Here is a 22,218-nt window from a genome sequence, read left to right on the forward strand (position 1 = left end):
CCCAAGTAGTTTATTGATGGTACCCCAGGGATCTCAGCATGTCTTCAGAGAGACAAATTGTTTGCATTCCAGAATCTAGAAGGAAGCAGTTGCAAATGGATCTTGGCAACTTCCACAGCATATAGCCTTGCAGGCTCCGCAGACCTGCAGCCCAACTCCCATCCCCCTCTGTAAACAGCAAACATTAACATCAATGTTCCCTCATCTCTTTTTGTTGCCTGTGTCAATACATTTTGTTTCTCTACAAAAGAAGTCAATATCTGCTTATTTTTTCATTAGCTGCTAATGTATATTCCTGCTAGCGGGAGACTCTGCTGATCCATACAGATTGTCTCTTCTCACACCTATTAGAATTTTTAAAGCCATGTTTTTGGCAGCAAGTTGCAGCTGAAGAATGAGACCAGCTGCAGGAGATTAAATTGGCTGAACTTTCCCCCTTGGTGTGGCTCTTCAGATTTCTATTGTCTCCTACCTTCCTAAGTCTAGTTTTTACCCCCTAAAATGTCTACCTAATGGGTTGCAATAAATGACCCAAGCAACCCCACTATGGCCTCATTGGCAATGGGGAAAGGAGTGTGTGCCCTGGGTAATTTCTGCACCATTCTCTAAAAGGGGCATATGTAGCAGAATGGATTTTGCCAGGGCAAAGCCATTTGTGAAGGGATGACCTTGGGCTCAGTGAGCTGAACTGGAAAAGCCAGCAGGAGAGATTCCAAAGGTGAAAGGGACTGAGAGGAGAGCCAGAGGAAGTTATTGTCTGAAAATTTTGGAAGGTAAAGGTTGGAAAGGTCTTTAGTTCAGGAAATGGATTTCCATTCATAAACTCACTCCATTTAGCTGGTAGTAACAACCTGGAACACTGAGATGACAAGAATATAGAGAATGAGTCCAGGCTCAGCATGAGAAAAAAATGCCATGGTCAATTATTGATGTCTGTCTGGCCTTGGGAGAGGGGAACAAAGGGACGTGTGACATCTGTTTGCCCTCTCTGAATTAATCGTTCCTTCTCATTTTGCAGAAAGGATAACTGAATCCCAGAGTTAAGAATCAACTTGTCCAAAGCCACATAGCAAGCCAGTGGCAGAACTGATCCCCAAGCCCAGGCATTGCTCTTTTTACTAAACTATGCAGCAGAAATGACATAATCAGAGAAGAGAGGTTTTCTCAGTAGAAGAGTATTATAATTCCCTATCAGTAGCGTAAGGAAAATGAGCACTGATCCAAGATATGGAAAGCTTTTATTTCCTCATGAGTTCTGTGATGCCTGGGGAAACGCTTAGCTTCTTGGGGATTCAGTTTTCTTACCTGGAAATTGGCAGGGATAATGGATTAAATGCTCTCTAAGAGACATCATAAGATCCCACGATGCTTTAGAGTAACGGAAGAGATGTCTTACAAATTGATACAGCTATGGAATGAAATGCACATGGCCACCCAGTCCTGGAGGGCATCTCAGCAGGACTATGGACAGCTCCCCCATTCTAATTCTTGCCTATGATCAACAGCAGAGGTGGAGAGAAGATGACAACCAGTCTTGCACCTCATTGTCAAGAGGCTTCGAACAGGAGCTTTGGTCTCATACATGATCGCTCAGTCATACTTCAGGACTAAATCCAATCATATAGCAAGCCTGAGGAGATAGTGGCTCTCCCAGATCCCACTTCCCCTGGCCCTTCCTTGCCAGTCCTGTTGCCCTGGAAACCAGAGTTTGCTCCAGGGACAAACTAGGGGGAGGGGTGAAATTTCAGGTGACAGCAGAGCCTTTTCTCTTCTTGTTTCCGCATCCTTCATTTCCTCGAACTATATGCCTTTACCCAGTTCAATAAACAGTGACTGGGGGCTTTTTATGCGAAAGTACAGAGCCAGGCTCCATGGGGAGAGATAGATGAGAAAGATCTGGTCCTTTCTCTTAATGAGTTCATAACTCCAGAGGAGGAGACACACATCTACACAACCAAAAATACAAAGAACAGCTAGATAATGCCATAATCGAGGCGAATAATCTCCTGAGGGAGATGAAACACTTCTGGATACTTGGGGAGGAAGGTTTATCACTCTTCTGCATTCCTTCAGAACTTCCCACTGCAATGACCAGCTACGGCTGGTTTGCAGGGCTGTCCCCTTGCTCGACTGTGAACTCCTGGAGGGCAGGGACTATGTTTACAACCTGCTGTCTTTCCAGATGGCCAAGCACAGCACTTTGCACATATTAGGAACTTGAAAAAAAAAAAAAAAGAATGAACCAAATATTTTCTACTGGATTATACGCACTCCTTAAGGCCATGTGCAATGAATCTGTGATGTCAGGTGGCTCAGAACTGACAGGCATGACTTTGATCTCGGGCCACACTAGCTGTGTGACCTTGGGTAGGTTACTGAAATGTTCACGATTGGCTTCCTCAATGTGGCAAATGGTGACAATAGAGCCAACTGCACAGGATTATTATCCGGATTAAACACCGAGTCGGGCATTAAGTGGCTAGCATTGTATCTGATGCATGGTAAGCCTCAGCAAATGTTGGCTCCTTCCTCTCTTTTCTGTACCCCCCTCCATGCAGTACCTCGTGAGGCGTTTCAGCCAGAGCAGACACTCAACCAAGGTTTGCAGAGTGCCAAGGAAAGCTAAACATGACTTCATCGCTTGGTAAATGGACCCCAGGTCTACCTCCCCTCACACCACGTCAGGGTTTTCTTTTGGGAACAAGTTGAGTTTGGGTGTCTCTGTTCAAACTGATTTTAAAAAGTTAGGTTGTTCCCTGCAGCCATGGGTGGTCATTTAGGAAAATAGTTCAGTTGTGGAAGGGGGCTGCTTGGAACAGAGTATTGAAGAAGCTGGTTTGGGGCAGCACAGCTGATCTACCCTGGAACCCTGAGTCCCGGGGGCAGGGGTCGGTCCTCATATAGGTACCTTGACGCGGTGGATGTTGGTCCCACTCATGCTGCCACTCCGATCAATGAGGAAGATAAACTCCCCATGGGTCTTTCTCAGGTTCGGCTGGACTGACTGGAGGTCAGGGCAAAAGTTGAGCATGATGACAGAATGGTGGGGAATGTCCTTGTGGAGGCGTTTCCTGATGATTTCTGTCTGGAGGAGAAAGGAAAACTCTCACTTGGGCATTCCGGGGGTTCAGGACTGTTCCTGGGGGGCTCACGCTGGTCCCCCCATCACTCACCAGGTTTTGTTAAGATCCTACTCATGCTCTGCATGAGAGAGTCCCGGGTCAACCATACCTGGCTCTTGCATTTGCTAGACTTTCAGTTGTATGGACTTTGGAGGCAGAAAGACCGGGGTTTAAACCCAAGCTCTCACCACCCAGCCGTGTGATCTTGGGCAAGGCCTTTTCCTCTGTGTCTGTTTCTTCATTTATAAAATGGTACAAATGATGCCCCTTCTCAGGGTGGTTAGGGGAGGAACCTGAGCAGGAAGTCCCGGCACATGGCGGGTCCTCAGCTGGCAAGTGTCTCTCTCTGGCTTTCATCCCCCAGTGTCTAGGCCACTCTCGGGCTCATCTTCCCTGGGTTTGCTGATTCTCTCCTTCTGCTAACTTCCCGCTCACTCTTCAGATTTTACCTCTTTAGAAAATCTTCCCCCACCACCTATCTTTAGAGTAGACTGACTAGTGCTTAGTTTTTGCACCGGGGGAATGAAGACAACAGTACCTATCTCACCGAGGTTTTCGGATTCGATGCAATGCTTGTGAGGCCTGCTGCCTGGCCCTGGGCAGTTGCCTCTAAACTATACCTGCTGCTATTTGCCGTGGGGACCCAGGTGCGTCTCCCATTGCAATGTGGTATTCCTGCCTGCTCGCTGGCTCGTATGCTACCTGCAGGCAGGCCATGCCTGAGTTTCTTCCGCATATCCGGGGTTTCACCTAGAGCCCTGGACAGAGATGGGCTCCTATGCGTTAGAGGGAGGGCAGGACACAGTTCTTAATCTCTTTGTGTGTTCTTTTCGCTGGCCCTGGCCGCTGCTGCTGAACCCTGCTTCCGGATGCACCCACACACACTGCGCCAAATCTCATTTCCTCTGTCGTCACCCTGCCTCTCTCTCTCTCCACCCCAACTTCCTCTGTCTCTTTGTCTGATGGTGTCTGTTTCTCTGTTTTCATTTGAGCCCCTTCCCCAACTCAATAGATGACATCCTCACGTACCTGGGTGTTCAAACCCAAGACCTCGCAGTTGTCCTCAGTTCCCCTCTAGCCTCACCCCATACATCTACCATTCAGGAAAGGACTCGGTTCTGCACCTAAGATGCATTCTGAACTTGTCTTCTGCTCCGTCTCCACTGCCACCACCCCAGTACCATCTCTTGTCTGGACCCCGAGTGGCCTCTTTCTGTCACTTTTATCTCCCCGTGGTCCATTCTTTTTTTTTTTCTTTTTTTTTTTGAGCTAGAGAGAGCACCAGTAGGGAGGGGTCGGGGCAGAGGCAGAAGGATGCACAGACTTCCTGCTGAGCAGGGAGCCAGAGGCAGGGCTCAATCCCAAGACCCCAGGACCATGACTTGAGCCAAAGGCAGACACTTAACCACTTAACTGACTGAGCCACCCAGGCACCCCTCCCTGAGGTCCCTTCTAGATAGAGCAGGGAGTGTGATCATTCTTGTCATTCTGTTTAAACAATAGCTTCCCCTCCTGCTTTGCACCATGGTTATGAGGTCCCCTAGTGTCTGACCCCTGCCTACCTGTCCACCCCATCTTTGCCCACTCTGCTTCCTACATTTCAGCAACACCAGCCACCTGTTTCTCAAACACGTCACCATCGTTCTGCATCCTGTTCTGTGTACCAGGTCTTGAGTTCTTCACCACTCACCAGGTCTCCTTCTCAGACACGCTCTTTCTAAACCCCAGGCTAAATAGCGCCCGTGCTTATCACTCATGGTCAGAGTATCCTGCTTTATGTCCTTTATGGTCCGCAGCCCTCTTCACACTGCTCTTGCTCATCCATTTACTTCCTGTCTGTGCTAGAATGTAAGCTCCAGGAGAACAAGGACATGTCATTTGTAGTGTTGTCTCCTCAGAGCCTGACATCTACTGGGGACATACTGTTTGTTGAATGAATAAACACCAGGATGAATCTGTGTGGGTCATTTTATCTGCCACTGACTTATGTGTGCATCTCTTTTTCTTTTTTTCAGACTCTCTCTCTACTTGTCTCTGCTTGTCTCTGCTTCTCTGTCTCTTGTACATGGTGTCTCCCTCTGTGTCACTTGCCCCCCTCTTCGCTGAATCACAGCTTTTGACAGCTTGTCATACCTGCTCTTCCTGATTGATGTTCACCCTCCAGATGCCTGCCTCCCTCCTTGGTGAGGGATCACACTCTCTCTGCATAGAGCCCCTTTGCCAAAGGCCACTGCCCAGCCTGGCTCCCTGGAAGGCAGAGCCCAAGGCAGCAACGGCCACATCGCCAGTGAGAGGAGTGCCTTCTGGGAACCTGATTCTTGCCTCTCAGAGAGCTGGCATGGGGGCCCTGGGCTGGGATTCTCCAATGTCTCCTTCAGTTACCCTTATCCAATTGCAGCAAAATCCTTACTTCTTAGCAACTTTGGGTGATCCCTGTCATCCCCAGAGCTCATGAGAATGCAGGTATTTGCATCACCAGCCCAAGGTGGCAAATTCTCATTCGCTTGGGCAGTCCCAAAAGCTGCCCTTTGGCAGACAGGGTGGGGAACTCCACTTCCCCCACTGCTGCCCACATGTTATAGTTTTCAGAGCCCAGGGGCATCCCCACTCTGAGAACCTGGGCCCAGCCTCTCTCCTATTTGACTCATCTGAGGGAGGAGAAGGGTTCCCTAACATGGGATGATATGAGTAGTGAGCCACTGACCCTTTCCCTTTGCCATCCCTCCTACCCCCCACCCCACCGGGCCTCCCCAGTATGGTGTCTAATGATGGGATGATGTGAACCGGAAGCAGTCTACACATTCCCATACCACCCCCTCTGCCATGGTCCTCTGCCAGTCAGGGAGGGATTCTTAAATCCCGCAAAGCTGCCCCCCAGAATCGACTCTAAGTCATTAGCCTCATGTCACCAAAGCCAACTCCCAAGAGGACGGTCTTCCTTTCCTCCCAGCTCACCTGTTCTTTTTTGGGTGCTGAACCTCAGTGTTCTCATCGAAAAAGGGGAAACCAGAAAAAGAAGTGTGCCCCTGCTCTTAAGCCTGCCTTGGCATTCAGGGCCTGGCTTGGCGTGCAGGGCCGAGTGGGAGAGACGGCCGGTGTACCTTGTAGCCAGTGTCCCGGCCTCCTACCAGCCTTGCCCAGCCCACCCCTCTGCCCAAGGCCTCCTCACACTGGCACTTCATGAGAAGGGGCAAGAGAGGGTCTCCTTCAAACGTTCTCCTCTTTACCTTTATTCTTCACATCATAATAGCAAGGATCTTGGAGGAAGGACAAGAAGGGAACCCATTCAACAGGTGGGAAAAGGGAGGCCTGGGGGTAATGATGGGGCTGGGAGGGCACCTGGCTTCAGGGTCCGGGGGTGTCCTCTTGGGGTGCAGTAACCTGGAGAAGACCAAGGTTGTTTGTGCCACCAGCCTAGCGTGGCTTAAGCACCTTGGTGACACTAGGAGGAGGTGGCCCGGCAGGAGGTGAGAGGACAGGGTGCCTGTTGCATCTGAAAGTCCATCTTCCCAGCTATGCCCCAGCCCTCCTTCCTCCCTTGAGTGACCCGGGCAAGCCACACTCCCTTCCCCTGCTCAAGATCCTCATTGGTCCAGCGATGACCAAGCCCCCAGGGTCCCCCCAGCTCTGCCACCCCTGACTGGCCCCAGCCACCCTCACCTGTCTCTCTGCACTGCTATCCTTCTTCATCCCTTTAATGAAATCCATTCTTCCCTTCAAGTGCTGTTCAAACTCTCCCAGGGTCATGTCCCCTTTCTCCATCAGGACGTGTGGCATGTGGGGCTCTGCAGAGATGAGATCAACTCTTGGCACTTGTCCGAATGTGAGGGCAATGCCAGGGGGCCTTGGTTTGGGAGCAGGATCTTCACGATGGGGAGGACTCCCGACTGGAAGAGGGGGATGGAATCCCTGACTGCCTGGAGGAGCGTGGGGCCGTGGGAAGACTCCTTAACTGGCAGGCAGGGGAGCCCAGTGGTCGCCGATAACTCACTGCCCCTCCCTGGCCTTAGCTTGCCCGTCTGTAGAATGAGCGTGGGACTGGGCTCTGATCTTTTCAGATCTTGACATTTTAGGAATCCTTGAAGAGACAAAAGAGTTGCTCTCCGAGTGTTCAGAGCTATGAGGGTCTCATCGAGCTTAGGATTTCAAGGTCAACTGCTCAGCTGGCCTGGACGCAAAGTGCCCTAACCTTAATGATGCCCCGGGGCCTCTGGAGCTAGAATCCGGGCACTCAAGTCTGCCAACTAGAGTCATGTTCCCAGGAGCCGCCTAGTTGGTCTCCTGTCTCTGCCCTCTGTCCCCTGCCCTCTCCCTGGCTGGCCACTGGACGAGGGGCCACATGTCTGCACCCCAGGGGATCAGCACCTCTTCCCTCCCACAGGCCTCCCAGGGGCCCCGCCTGATGTCCAGTACCGCTGGGGTGGATGAGGATCTCCACGGGCCGGTCGAAGGTGTGTCTGTTGGCCAAGGTGATAATGATGCTCTTGGCGGATCGTGCAGACGGGGCAGCGTCGGCTCGGATCTCATGGGTGGGACTCTCCACCCCTGTGTGGCACAGAAAGGTAAATAGGCTCAGCAGTCTCGGGAGAAGTAGGGGCTCAGTGGGGGACATAGAGACGCAGGCCAGAGAGGAAGGGCTGCTGACTTGCTGTGTAGCCATGGACAGGCCTCCTCAATTCCCCCATCTGCAAAATGGGGGGTTAGACGGATGGTGCTGAGGGCCTTTCCCGCCCTGTCCTCAGGATCCACTGGGGTCAGAGGGTTGCTTCCTCATAAGACACAGAAAGAGCTCATCGTTTGGTCGCTGGGCACTCTGTAAAGGTCTTTTGTGTTGGAACGTTGTGCTGCCCTGAGAGGACACTCACTGACAAGAAACCGCGTCCTCATATCCTTTATTTAAAAGCTTGAGTGACCATCAGAACAATGGTCCCCAACTCTGGCTGCATGTTAGGATCACCTGGGAGCTCTGAACTATTCCCACACCCCAGACCACTGCCATCAGTAGCTCTGGGTGGGCTCTGGGTGGCAGGGTTTGGAAGCTGCCCAGGGGATTCGACTCTGCAAGATGAGAACCAGGAAGCACCTCTGTGGCTGTGGCCTCTGGGGGGAGGACCCAGGGCTTCCAGGCTCCTAAGGACACCGCCCCAAGGGAGCCATTGACGTGGGCATGGGAACAGCCTTGAAACCTGCCCTTGGGAGGGGCTCTTCCTCAGGCCACAAGTTGGGGAGCAGGAAGTGGGGGTCCGTAAGGCTCCCCATGCTTCAGGTTGCCTTCCATTGGGGTGGGACAGCTTCCCTGCCCTCCCCTTCCTCTCTCTCCCTGGCAGCTTTCGGCCTGAAGCCCTCCCCACTTCGGGGCCTCAGGTCTTCTTTCAGGTCTGGGCAGCTCTCTTCTCACCTGCGAGCAGGCACGGCCCGCGGATCTCCAGCTGGAAGTTGAACTCGTATTCCATGGGGTTGGACACATCGGTGTCCAGGAGAGTTGCCAGGCACAGCTTGTTCCAAGAATCCAGGGTGCGGATGCCGAAGCAGTGCTTGTCTTTGCTGGAAGGGGTCGAGAGGAGGACGAGGTGGCGGCAGGTGGGCAGCCAGGGCAGTGGCGGCAGGGACCCGGCAGAAAGAGGGAAGAAGGCGGTGGGCCCTGGGCAGCCCTGGCCCTGCTGCAGCCCAGCCCTAAAAGGGGCTGATGCACTTCCTCCCACCTCAGACCCTTACTCTGCCACATGACCTGCCTCCAGGGAGAACCTGGACTCAGACATAAGGCACAGCTACCAACAGTGGATGGGCCGGGGCTCTGGGCCTGGTGGCCTGCAGCACTGGTGCACAGCGTTCTCACCAGCGCCCCTAGAAGAGGCATCAGGACCCCATCTCCCCATTTCCCACAGGGGAAAACAGAGGCTCCGCAAGATGAAGCGGCTAGCCTAAGCTCCCACTGTGGGGACTTGGTAGGTCAGCCTGGCTACACGGTGATGAAGTTAACACCACATCACACTGCTTCCTGGATCCCTGCTCTTTGGGAGCTGGGAGCCCTCGCAGGAGCCACTCCTTCAAGCCTGTTTCCCATCCCTGAAATGGGGATGATAATGAGTCGCCTTGAGTGAGCACTCAGTGAAGTGTCACCTGCCGAAGGCTCACGTTTCTGGGCTCTCTTTCTGGGTCATCCCCCACCCCTTCTTTGACCCTGCTCCATCCCGCACCCCTGGACCACACCCCTAACCTAAGCTCTTTGCTCTAGGTGCTTAATGCTTGATAGTGAAGTCCCCTGGTGCCATGTGGTTGTGTGTTTTCTAGGAAGAGGGCTCATTGTGTCACTTTCAATCACTTCCTTTGTTTCGCCCGCTGCTGTGTTTCTGAGGTCTTTCCAGGGGGCCGTGTGCAAACCAGCCTCTGCTGGGACGTGGTATCACTTGGGAGCATCTGTTATACGGCCCTTATTTCTTCCTGCCTCCCTGTGTCAGCAGATACTACTGCCATGAAGATCCTCATCTGTGTCCCTTTTGGGGACTTAGGGACTCAGGAAAGAATTTCTCTGGGGCTCCTGTGTCAAAGGCTTGTGTGCTATCCTTGTACCCGCTGACATGGGCACTGGGCCCTCTGCGTTGGAGACGCAGGGCCTACCAGAGCTGGGGACATTCAAGACCTCGGTGGGTCCAGGAACGAGAGGCCTGGGGAGGCCCTGAGAAGACTATTCCTGCCCCTTCCGGCAGGCGGAGTCAAACAGAGAGGCTCTAGGGAGAAGCCAGGGTCAAATCCCCGTGAACCTCAACGGTGCTCAGAGTGACACAAGAAAAAATAAGAATAATGGGTAAACCCAAGTGTTAGTGAGGAGGAGGACAGGAGGAGGCTCCTGCCCACCACTGGTGGAAGTGGAAACTTTCCAGCCTAGGAAGCGAACTGGCAATACACAGCGTGTGTCTCGTGTTCCTGGTCTGAGACTGGCTGGTGCCACCAGCTCCTCTGCTGTGCCAACCGGTGTCCTCACCCTAGGCTTCAAGATCCTGTACAATTGGACTCCCCATCATCCCTCCAACCTCTCTCTCTCTCTCCTGCTCCTTCGCTCCATTAGTCATACCAGCCTTCCAGCTGCTCCTCCAACACACCATGCCCACTGCTGCCTCAGGGCCTTTGCACTTACTGCTTGCTCTGCCATATGCCCAGAATGTTCTTCCTCCAGCATATTTCCACTCTCCCCTTCTTCAGATGAGGCTTCAGATGTTGCCTAAACCATCTATTGGAGCTAAAATATCACCCAACCCCACTCTCTCCCCGCCCCAGCCTCTATAGTATTTAACTTCATAGAACTTCCCTAATATATTAGGTATTACATGTTACGGGATGGGCTTATTTTTTTTTTCTTGTCTGTTGACATGTCCCCCTGCCCCCATCAGAATGCCAGCCCCATGAGGGCAGGGACCTTGTCTGTCTAGTTTACTGCTGTATTCCCAGCACCCAGAACTGTGCACACAGTAGGTGTTTAATTACTGTTCAGGTAGTGATGGAGGAGTGCCCTCCTGGCTGGCTCCACATGGGAAGCTGCACTAACCCTCCCCCAGCTCGGCCTGAAGCATTTTAAAGGTGTCATCCAGAAGCTTGCTGACTCTGTCCTCTGTGTCCCCGGCTGTCCCCAGAGCCCTACCCAGGGTGTGCATGAAACTCCGGGCTATACACGGTGCTTCCTCCCAGATGTTTGAGATAGGACTTGGGGTGGTGAGAGTTAAGTAGTTTAACTGGTCATTAATTGTGTTCTTTTTATGTCAAAATAGCGCAAAGACTCTCTGGAATAGATTTTAAAAATTCACACATGAATGATGACGTACAAGATCTTAAAAGATATTTGAACGCAGCGGGTAAGAAGCACCTCCTCTCTCCTTGCACAGGAAACACTCATCCTCCTCAGTCCACGGGTGGGAAAAAGGGATGAGACCCAATTTTCATAGCAGGTGCTTCAGGCTGCGACCCGCCTTCTCCTCCTGTCTACTCCTCCAGGGGAGTAGAGAAAGACTGTCCTGCCCTGGGCTTGTGGTGTCCCAGCCCCACCTTGCTGAGACCACCCCCCCGTAATGGCTTTTTGTTGCTTTGGGGAGAAATCTGAAGTTGGCCAGGGCCACAGGGCATCCTCTGTGTCTACAGCGTCATCTCCTGTCACCCTGCTTCAGTTTCTCTCTGGGGTCCTGTCCTTGCTACCTCAGGGCCTCTGTCCCTGTTCTCACCTGTGGGAACATTCCTCTGTGCGCCCACGTCCCTGTCACTGCTCAGCTCTTGGCTGAAATGTTACTCCCCGGGGCAGCCTGGCCTGGTCCTTGGTCCCACAGGGTGGGCCCCTTTTTTATACCATCAGCCCAATGAACTTCTCCTTCATTGCACTTTTAATTATCACAATCATGAATTATGCATGCAAGCGCAGAAACAATGACCTACATATCAGTCGTGTTCTTAGTTGGATGATGATCTCTCCCACCAAGCTCCAAATAGGAAGGGGCCATGATGGTTTGGGGCCCTCTGTCACCCTAATACCCAGCTCAGTGTCTGGCACTCAGTAGGTGCTCAGAAAATACCTCTTGTCCCCTGCCTTCATCCAGCTGACCCCCTGCTGCCACCCAAGGCTCTGCCCCTGGTCTGGGCTGGGGCTCCTTACCCTTGGGCCTGTTGGGTGGAGGGGCCCATGCTCTCGGTGCAGAACTGCGGCACGGTTGGGGTGCAGACAGCAGGCAGCAGGACCCGCACAGCCCCGCTGGGCAGCGTTGGGAGTTCCGAGGAGGTGCTGACGAAGATGGTGACGTTCTCCATGGGCGCAATGGTCCCCAGGTTGACCACGAACAGGATCCGCTCCAAATCCTCATCCAAAGCCACCCTCCCTGGTGTGCAGGAAGGCGGGATGACAGAGACCCCCTCTTGCAGATTGTTCCCTAAGTGACAGGCCCGTAGTCAGCTATGCATAGATGATCTCTAGTTCCCTGTACCACAGGCAGGTTTGAGCCCATTTTGCTGCCAGGGAAACTGAGGATTAGCGCGGGGGGTGCGACTTGCCTAAGTTACTCAGCCAATAACTGACTTGCTGAGGAGGGAGCTGAACGCACAGGGGTCTGCGGCCAGGCCCGCGTACTTTCCACGGCACCGTGCTGGAGTGGGAGGCTGGGACCCACAAAACCTGGACAGAAGTCACCCATCTGCAGACTCTGCTCCTCCTCAGAGGGTCACAGTTAAGCACCCTCCAAGCCTTGGGGCAGGTGCTTTTGTTCATGTCTCCCCTGTTGTCTGAGAGGCTGTTCCCTCACCCCTCCCCAGCCCGTGTCCCCCAGCCACCGACCGCTCCATGGAAACCTCCCTGGTCCCCAGTCGGACCCTCTTTCCCTCCTCTGACGTTATCCAGACCTCTTCTGCCAAAGGCGCCCCCACCCCCTGCTGTGGTTACCCCGAAGCATGTCCTAGCTGTCCTTCCAGGCTCTGAGCAGTCGTGATAACGTGAAGGCGGCTGGATGTCTCACACGTGCTGGGGGCTCCTTACAAGACTCTCCAATGTCTTAATGATCAGGTGAACAAATGTCATCTGATCAGAGATCCAAAGGTAAGGGTCCCTTCTGTCACATGATACTTGATCTGAACTCAAATCCTGACTGTCACCGACAGGCTGTGTGAACTTGGGCCGGTCACTCACCCTCTCTGTGCCTCAGTATCCACAATAGCGGGCAGAGTAGCCATGACTGGAGTCCTTACTCTCTGTCAGAGACTGTCATCTCCACAACCCACACACCCTGTTGAGCTTTGGGTGTATCTTGTGATCAGTTCCATTTTACAGATGAAGTTTAATTTTTTTAATTTAAGCTCATACCATTCCCAAGCAATGGGATGGGGGGGGGGCGTCAAGCCCTGGTGCAGTTCGTTCTACAACCTCTGAGCTCAACGGACATGCTATCTGTAGAGATAGGAACCCTTTCGTTGCCTCTGATCTTCACCACGCTTTTGAGGTGAGAACAGGAACAAGGTTCAGAGAGGTCGCATTATTGGCCTGAGGTCACACAGGATTCCTGCCTCCTGGTTTAGTGCTGTCTCCACCCTCTCCCACTCCTGTCCTTTCAGTCTGCTCGAGACCCCAGCCAGCCCCAGGCCCTGCCACAGCCCTTCTGTCCTCCTCACCTGTGACAGTTGTGGCTCGGATGCGGGTGCCCTCAAAGTGGCCACTATCCATCTTGGCTTTGTCCTTGATCTGTACTGTCACGACACGGTCGGCAATGACCGCCTCAAAGCCAATCACTGTGGTATATTCATCCAGTGGGTACACGAAGAGGCCTGCAGGGGAAGGGCCCGGCATCACAGGGTGCCCCGGCTGCACACTGCACACCCCACCCGTGGGAGAGAAGCCAAGCCCTGGGCCAGCCAGATCGATGGATGGATGGTACTCACTGCCACTTAGAGGACGTCGGGGTCAGGGGGCTCCAGCTGGGACCTCGTGGCTCTGGGGCGGGCCAGGTTAGTGCACCAGAGACACCATGGGAGCAGTGGGGTGACTGGCAGAGGGACAGCTGCTCCTGTCCCAGCCTGCTCTGACTCTGGCCATGTGGCCGGGGCTTCTGAGTTTGCAAGAGACCATGGCAATTGGGATTTTTATGTGACTTGTTTGTGCCAAGGAGCTGGAGCATCGGAGGAAACAGACTAAGGTTCCAATCCAGTCCATGCCACCCCTCCTGACCTGGTGAGCTTGGATAGGACACTCAGCTCCTTGAAGCCTCACAGCCCCATCTGAAAATGTGGCCAACAGAGCCAAACCCATGGGGTTGTTGTGAAACCAGAAAAAGTAACTGCCATTTATTTAGCTACATGCCCCATGGCGTGAGCTCCATGTTTTTAGACCTTCGTGCTTCTCAGACTCTAAGAGCGCACGGGTCACCTGGGGATCTTGTTAAAATGCAGATTCCGATTCAGTAGTTCTGGGCCAAATTCTGAGATTTTGCATTTCCACTGAGCTCCTGAGTGGTGCTGATGGCTCGGGGACCACTCTCGGGGGATCAAGGCAGTATCTCATTTGATGTGCCCACAGCACAGTGCCTGGCCCACGGCGAGCCCTCCCCAGATCCTCCCATCCCTCGGAGCCTCAGCCTCTTCATCTACACACTAGGAAGACTGGTTCTCCCCGCATGTGGAGAGCCCAAGGATCTGTCCCCACGTGGGCCAGTCCTTTAGTCTCCTGGGCCCCCAGCTAGTTCCATTTTAAGTCTCCGTCTAGAGATTTTCCTAAACAGACCACCAGGGTGATCTGCCCTGCCCAAAATGTTTCTGATAAAGTAAGTTCCCCTGTAGGTTCCTTTGGGGACCGAGATGGTTGGGATGGAGGGTGGTACCCCAAGACATGAAGCCTGGGGGTTAAGGAGGCCCCCATCTCGGTGGACGAGGAGGAATTGTAATGGCAACAAGCCTTCACCCAGCCCCTCCTGGCCAGCCTTCCTGTGACCTCCTTTCTGAAGTGAGAAGAGAAGCGATTGATTTACAGACTCCTACGGACCAGTGTCCTGCACTCTCTTGACTACCCCGCTCTGATGATTCATAGTCTCACACTGCTTTTCATTCCACGCTGCCCTTCCATACGCATTACCTCATCTGCTCCTCCCGTAAACCCCGGCGTCCAGACAGGTGGAGGTACACCCCGATCCTGAGGAGGACAGTGGCTTCCCCAAGGTCACAGAGGCAAGAGCCACACCTAGGAGTGGGAGCTCCCGGCTCTCCATGGAGACTTGACGCCCCTCCTACTGGGAGGCTCCCTGAGAAAGTGGGGCACCAGGCATTTGACACAGGTGGGCATGCCTTGCGGGTGTAGATAGTGCCGGGCCGGCTGGCCAGGGCTGAGCCCGAGGCCTGACCTGATGTGCCTCTAGCTTTGAGGCCTGAGGGGCGGAACTGCCATTTCTATTTCACAGATGAGTCAACCAAGACTCAGAAAAGTTATGTGGCTTGTCCCCGCGTGGATTGGCTGGTACGCATCAAGGTAAGGATTAAGCACGGAGGGTGGGTGGCCCTGGGGAAGCCCGCAAGGGTCCTCACCCTGGAAGGGCTGGGCTTCCAGGTTGCCATAGGTGAGAGAAGCAGTCAGTCCCAGGGCGTAACCGCTGACGAAGGAGGTGACATCGGAGGCGGTGAGGGGCAGGGCTGCCCCTGTGATCTGGTTCAGCAGACCAGGCATCCCGCTGGCTACTCAGCCTTCAGGGCCTGCAAGAGACAGGAAGGGCAGGAAGTGGGGAACCCCCCCCCCCCCCCCGCATCCCTTCCCAACCCAGTCGTCCACTTCTGGCCCACAGGCAGCCGGCACTGTTCTCCCCGCCTGGGCAGTGACCCTGCTCGCTCTCAGTCCTCCCTGAGAGAAGTGGAGATTCTGTTTCTTTCCATTTCACAGCAAAGAAGCAAAGGACTGAAGACCTGTCACCTGCCTGGGCTCCCCCGGTGGGAGGGAGCAGAGTTGGGGCTGGAGCCCAAGCAGGCTCACGGCCACCCTGGATTTCTCCCCACTGGATAGTGCTCCCCGAACTCTGGATGGGAGTCCGGGGACTCGGGCTCTGGCCCCATCCTTTCATCAGAGTCCATAATCTCAGAGCTGTTGTGGCTGCTTCCTGGGCGGCATGAGGGAGCGGGGACAGCTCGCCACATCCCTCCATCTCTGATCTCAGGGGCATCCAGAATGCATCTACCCACCACCGTCAGCACCGCTGTGAGGGGGGTGATGAACACCCGAAAGATGCTCAGATGAAAGGAGCCACCATTCCTCTAGGTGTGCACGTCAGAGGGCTGGAGGCATTCCTGGCACCTTTCTCACCACACCCATACCCAGTCCAAAGCCAAGGCTTGTGTCTCATCCCTGCAAATGCCCTGGCACCCATCCATTCTCCGCCAGCAGCATCCTCGTCCCAGCCACACCACGTCTATCTGGACCAAGGTTCCCAGTTGGCCCCTTGAATCTACTGTCACCCCCACTCCCATCAGTGACCAGGCCCCCATAGCAACGCACCAATTGGAGCGGTCTCTGCTCCTGGGGTGGACACCAAAACCCTTAAGACGGGTCTGTGTAGTCTGGCCCTGCCGGCCTTGCCAGTCGCTCAGTCACCTCGTCCTCAGGCAGCCTCCAGTCCATTCCTCAAATGTGGCTCGTGGTCTTCCACCTTTGTCCCTCCATTCACCCCCTGGAAGCCTCACCCCATGACCCAGTTCTAAACTAGTAACCTGGGGGGGGGAGGAGCAAGATGGAAGAGTAGGGTCTCCAAATCACCTGTCTCCACCAAACTACCTAGAAAACCTTCAAATTATCCTGAAAATCTATGAATTCGGCCTGAGATTTAAAGAGAGACCAGCTGGAATGCTACAGTGAGAAGAGTTCGCGCTTCTATCAAGGTAGGAAGACGGGGGAAAAAGAAATAAAGGAACAAAGGCCTCCAAGGGGGAGGGGCCCCGCGAGGAGCCGGGCTGAGGCCGGGGCGAGTGTCCCCAGGACAGGAGAGCCCCGTCCCGGAGGAGCAGGAGCTGCACAAACCCTCCCGGGTGGAAAGGGGCCCGCGGGGAGTTGGAGCAGGACCCAGGAGGGCGGGGATGCCCTCGGGCTCCCTGGGACAGTAACAGCAACTGCGCGCCCAGGAGAGTGCGCCGAGCTCCCCAAGGGCTGCAGCGCGCACTGCGGGACCCGGCGGGACCCGGAGCAGCTGGAGGGGCTCGGGCGGCGGCTCCGCGGAGGGGGCTGCGCGGCCCCGGGAGCAGCTCGGAGGGGCTCGGGCGGCGGCTCCGCGGAGGGGGCTGCGCGGCCCGGGAGCGCGAATCCAACAGCGCAGGCTCCGGAGCACAGGGCGCCGGGACACAGCCCAGGATCCGGCCTCCCCCGGGACAGGCAGAGGCCGGGAGGGCCCAGGACAGCAAGGACGCTCCTGCCCCAGCTGAGCAGATCAGCGGCCCCGCCCCGGAGCCTCCAGGCCCTGCAGACGGAGTTCCTGCCGGAGCTGAATCCAGGTTTCCAGAGCTGCCCCGCCACTGGGGCTGTTCCTCCTGCGGCCTCACGGGGTAAACAACCCCCCTGAGCCCTGCACCAGGCAGGGGCACAGCAGCTCCCCCAACTGCTAACACCTGAAAATCAGCACAACAGGCCCCTCCCCCAGAAGATCAGCTAGACTGACAACTTCCAGGAGAAGCCAAGGGACTTAAAGAACACAGAATCAGAAGATACTCCCCTGTGGTTCTTTTTTTTTTTTTTTTCTTTGTTGTTGTTTTGTTTTGCTTTTTGATTTGTTTCCTTCCCCCACCCCCTTTTTTTCTCCTTTCTTTTTCGTTCTCTTTTTCTTCTTTTTTTTCTTTTTTCTCGTTTTTTTTTCTTTTCTTCCCTTTTTTTTTCTCTTTCTCTTTTCTTTCCTTCTTTCTCTCCTCTCTTTTTCTCTTTTTCCCAATACAATTTGCTTTTGGCCACTCTGCACTGAGCAAAATGACTAGAAGGAAAACCTCACCTCAAAAGAAAGAATCAGAAACAGTCCTCTCTCCCACAGAGTTACAAAATCTGGATTACAATTCAATGTCAGAAAGCCAATTCAGAAGCACTATTATACAGCTACTGGTGGCTCTAGAAAAAAGTATAAAGGACTCAAGAGACTTCATGACTGCAGAATTTAGAGCTAATCAGGCAGAAATTAAAAATCAATTGAATGAGATGCAATCCAAACTAGAAGTCCTAACGACGAGGGTTAACGAGGTGGAAGAACGAGTGAGTGACATAGAAGACAAGTTGATAGCAAAGAGGGAAACTGAGGAAAAAAGAGACAAACAATTAAAAGACCATGAAGATAGATTAAGGGAAATAAACGACAGCCTGAGGAAGAAAAACCTACGTTTAATTGGGGTTCCCGAGGGCGCCGAAAGGGACAGAGGGCCAGAATATGTATTTGAACAAATTCTAGCTGAAAACTTTCCTAATCTGGGAAGGGAAACAGGCATTCAGATCCAGGAAATAGAGAGATCCCCCCCTAAAATCAATAAAAACCGTTCAACACCTCGACATTTAATTGTGAAGCTTGCAAATTCCAAAGATAAGGAGAAGATCCTTAAAGCAGCAAGAGACAAGAAATCCCTGACTTTTATGGGGAGGAGTATTAGGGTAACAGCAGACCTCTCCACAGAGACCTGGCAGGCCAGAAAGGGCTGGCAGGATATATTCAGGGTCCTAAATGAGAAGAACATGCAACCAAGAATACTTTATCCAGCAAGGCTCTCATTCAAAATGGAAGGAGAGATAAAGAGCTTCCAAGACAGGCAGCAACTAAAAGAATATGTGACCTCCAAACCAGCTCTGCAAGAAATTTTAAGGGGGACTCTTAAAATTCCCCTTTAAGAAGAAGTTCAGTGGAACAGTCCACAAAAACAAAGACTGAATAGATATCATGATGACACTAAACTCATATCTCTCAATAGTAACTCTGAATGTGAACGGGCTTAATGACCCCATCAAAAGGCGCAGGGTTTCAGACTGGATAAAAAAGCAGGACCCATCTATTTGCTGTCTACAAGAGACTCATTTTAGACAGAAGGACACCTACAGCCTGAAAATAAAAGGTTGGAGAACCATTTACCATTCCAATGGTCCTCAAAAGAAAGCAGGGGTAGCCATCCTTATATCAGATAAACTAAAATTTACCCCAAAGACTGTAGTGAGAGATGAAGAGGGACACTATATCATACTTAAAGGATCTACTCAACAAGAGGACTTAACAATCCTCAATATATATGCTCCGAATGTGGGAGCTGCCAAATATATAAATCAATTATTAACCAAAGTGAAGAAATACTTAGATAATAATACACTTATACTTGGTGACTTCAATCTAGCTCTTTCTATACTCGATAGGTCTTCTAAGCACAACATCTCCAAAGAAACGAGAGCTTTAAATGATACACTGGACCAGATGGATTTCACAGATATCTACAGAACTTTACATCCAAACTCAACTGAATACACATTCTTCTCAAGCGCACATGGAACTTTCTCCAGAATAGACCACATATTGGGTCACAAATCGGGTCTGAACCGATACCAAAAGATTGGGATTGTCCCCTGCATATTCTCGGACCATAATGCCTTGAAATTAGAACTAAATCACAACAAGAAGTTTGGAAGGACCTCAAACACATGGAGGTTAAGGACCATCCTGCTAAAAGATAAAAGGGTCAACCAGGAAATTAAGGAAGAATTAAAAAGATTCATGGAAACTAATGAGAATGAAGATACAACCGTTCAAAATCTTTGGGATGCAGCAAAAGCAGTCCTAAGGGGGAAATACATCGCAATACAAGCATCCATTCAAAAACTGGAAAGAACTCAAATACAAAAGCTAACCTTACACATAAAGGAGCTAGAGAAAAAACAGCAAATAGATCCTACACCCAAGAGAAGAAGGGAGTTAATAAAGATTCGAGCAGAACTCAACGAAATCGAGACCAGAAGAACTGTGGAACAGATCAACAGAACCAGGAGTTGGTTCTTTGAAAGAATTAATAAGATAGATAAACCATTAGCCAGCCTTATTAAAAAGAAGAGAGAGAAGACTCAAATTAATAAAATCATGAATGAGAAAGGAGAGATCACTACCAACACCAAGGAAATACAAACGATTTTAAAAACATATTATGAACAGCTATACGCCAATAAATTAAGCAATCTAGAAGAAATGGACGCATTCCTGGAAAGCCACAAACTACCAAAACTGGAACAGGAAGAAATAGAAAACCTGAACAGGCCAATAACCAGGGAGGAAATTGAAGGAGTCATCAAAAACCTCCCAAGACACAAGAGTCCAGGGCCAGATGGCTTCCCAGGAGAATTTTATCAAACGTTTAAAGAAGAAATCATACCTATTCTCCTAAAGCTGTTTGGAAAGATAGAAAGAGATGGAGTACTTCCAAATTCGTTCTATGAAGCCAGCATCACCTTAATTCCAAAGCCAGACAAAGACCCCGCCAAAAAGGAGAATTACAGACCAATATCCCTGATGAACATGGATGCAAAAATTCTCAACAAGATACTGGCCAATAGGATCCAACAGTACATTAAGAAAATTATTCACCATGACCAAGTAGGATTTATCCCTGGGACACAAGGCTGGTTCAACACCCGTAAAACAATCAATGTGATTCATCATATCAGCAAGAGAAAAACCAAGAACCATATGATCCTCTCATTGGATGCAGAGAAAGCATTTGACAAAATACAGCATCCATTCCTGATCAAAACTCTTCAGAGTGTAGGGATAGAGGGAACATTCCTCGACATCTTAAAAGCCATCTACGAAAAGCCCACAGCAAATATCATTCTCAATGGGGAAGCACTGGGAGCCTTTCCCCTAAGATCAGGAACAAGACAGGGATGTCCACTCTCACCACTGCTATTCAACATAGTACTGGAAGTCCTAGCCTCAGCAATCAGACAACAAAAAGACATTAAAGGCATTCAAATTGGCAAAGAAGAAGTCAAACTCTCCCTCTTCGCCGATGACATGATACTCTACCTAGAAAACCCAAAAGTCTCCACCCCAAGATTGCTAGAACTCATACAGCAATTCGGTAGCGTGGCAGGATACAAAATCAATGCCCAGAAGTCAGTGGCATTTCTATACACTAACAATGAGACTGAAGAAAGAGAAATTAAGGAGTCAATCCCATTTACAATTGCACCCAAAAGCATAAGATACCTAGGAATAAACCTCACCAAAGATGTAAAGGATCTATACCCTCAAAACTATAGAACACTTCTGAAAGAAATTGAGGAAGACACAAAGAGATGGAAAAATATTCCATGCTCATGGATTGGCAGAATTAATATTGTGAAAATGTCAATGTTACCCAGGGCAATATACACGTTTAATGCAATCCCTATCAAAATACCATGGACTTTCTTCAGAGAGTTAGAACAAATTATTTTAAGATTTGTGTGGAATCAGAAAAGACCCCGAATAGCCAGGGGAATTTTAAAAAAGAAAACCATATCTGGGGGCATCACAATGCCAGATTTCAGGTTGTACTACAAAGCTGTGGTCATCAAGACAGTGTGGTACTGGCACAAAAACAGACACATAGATCAGTGGAACAGAATAGAGAATCCAGAAGTGGACCCTGAACTTTATGGGCAACTAATATTCGATAAAGGAGGAAAGACTATCCATTGGAAGAAAGACAGTCTCTTCAATAAATGGTGCTGGGAAAATTGGACATCCACATGCAGAAGAATGAAACTAGACCACTCTCTTTCACCATACACAAAGATAAACTCAAAATGGATGAAAGATCTAAATGTGAGACAAGATTCCATCAAAATCCTAGAGAAGAACACAGGCAACACCCTTTTTGAACTCGGCCATAGTAACTTCTTGCAAGATACATCCACGAAGGCAAAAGAAACAAAAGCAAAAATGAACTATTGGGACTTCATCAAGATAAGAAGCTTTTGCACAGCAAAGGATACAGTCAACAAAACTCAAAGACAACCTACAGAATGGGAGAATATATTTGCAAATGACATATCAGATAAAGGGCTAGTTTCCAAGATCTATAAAGAACTTATTAAACTCAACACCAAAGAAACAAACAATCCAATCATGAAATGGGCAAAAGACATGAACAGAAATCTCACAGAGGAAGACATAGACATGGCCAACATGCATATGAGAAAATGCTCTGCATCACTTGCCATCAGGGAAATACAAATCAAAACTACAATGAGATACCACCTCACACCAGTGAGAATGGGGAAAATTAACAAGGCAGGAAACAACAAATGTTGGAGAGGATGCGGAGAAAAGGGAACCCTCTTACACTGTTGGTGGGAATGTGAACTGGTGCAGCCACTCTGGAAAACTGTGTGGAGGTTCCTCAAACAGTTAAAAATATACCTGCCCTACGACCCAGCAATTGCACTGTTGGGGATTTACCCCAAAGATACAAATGCAATGAAACGCCGGGACACCTGCACCCCGATGTTTCTAGCAGCAATGGCCACGATAGCCAAACTGTGGAAGGAGCCTCGGTGTCCAACGAAAGATGAATGGATAAAGAAGATGTGGTTTATGTATACAATGGAATATTACTCAGCTAT

General features: G+C 51.1%; 1 protein-coding gene across 7 annotated transcripts in view; it reads right to left on the minus strand.

Moving 5' to 3' along the window:
• Positions 1-22,218, minus strand: part of VWA5B1 (von Willebrand factor A domain containing 5B1) — a 57,247-nt gene that overhangs the window by 28,428 nt on the left and 6,601 nt on the right. For 4 of the 7 annotated variants that reach the window (XM_049106179.1, XM_049106175.1, XM_049106184.1 and 1 more), the window contains exons 2-8: positions 15,156-15,320; positions 13,257-13,409; positions 11,758-12,028; positions 8,521-8,666; positions 7,536-7,667; positions 6,783-7,009; positions 2,909-3,085 (exon numbers count right to left, since the gene is read on the minus strand). In XM_049106179.1, the coding sequence (XP_048962136.1) occupies positions 2,909-3,085; positions 6,783-7,009; positions 7,536-7,667; positions 8,521-8,666; positions 11,758-12,028; positions 13,257-13,409; positions 15,156-15,294 (1,245 nt within the window). In that variant the 5' untranslated portion in view covers positions 15,295-15,320. The remainder of the gene's footprint in view (positions 1-2,908; positions 3,086-6,782; positions 7,010-7,535; positions 7,668-8,520; positions 8,667-11,757; positions 12,029-13,256; positions 13,410-15,155; positions 15,321-22,218) is intronic. The other 3 variants (XM_025447159.3, XM_025447157.3, XM_049106176.1) reach the window with 2 other exon arrangements.

The sequence above is a fragment of the Canis lupus genome, chromosome 2, assembly GCF_003254725.2.
Source record: "Canis lupus dingo isolate Sandy chromosome 2, ASM325472v2, whole genome shotgun sequence".
Classification (NCBI taxonomy): domain Eukaryota; kingdom Metazoa; phylum Chordata; class Mammalia; order Carnivora; family Canidae; genus Canis; species Canis lupus.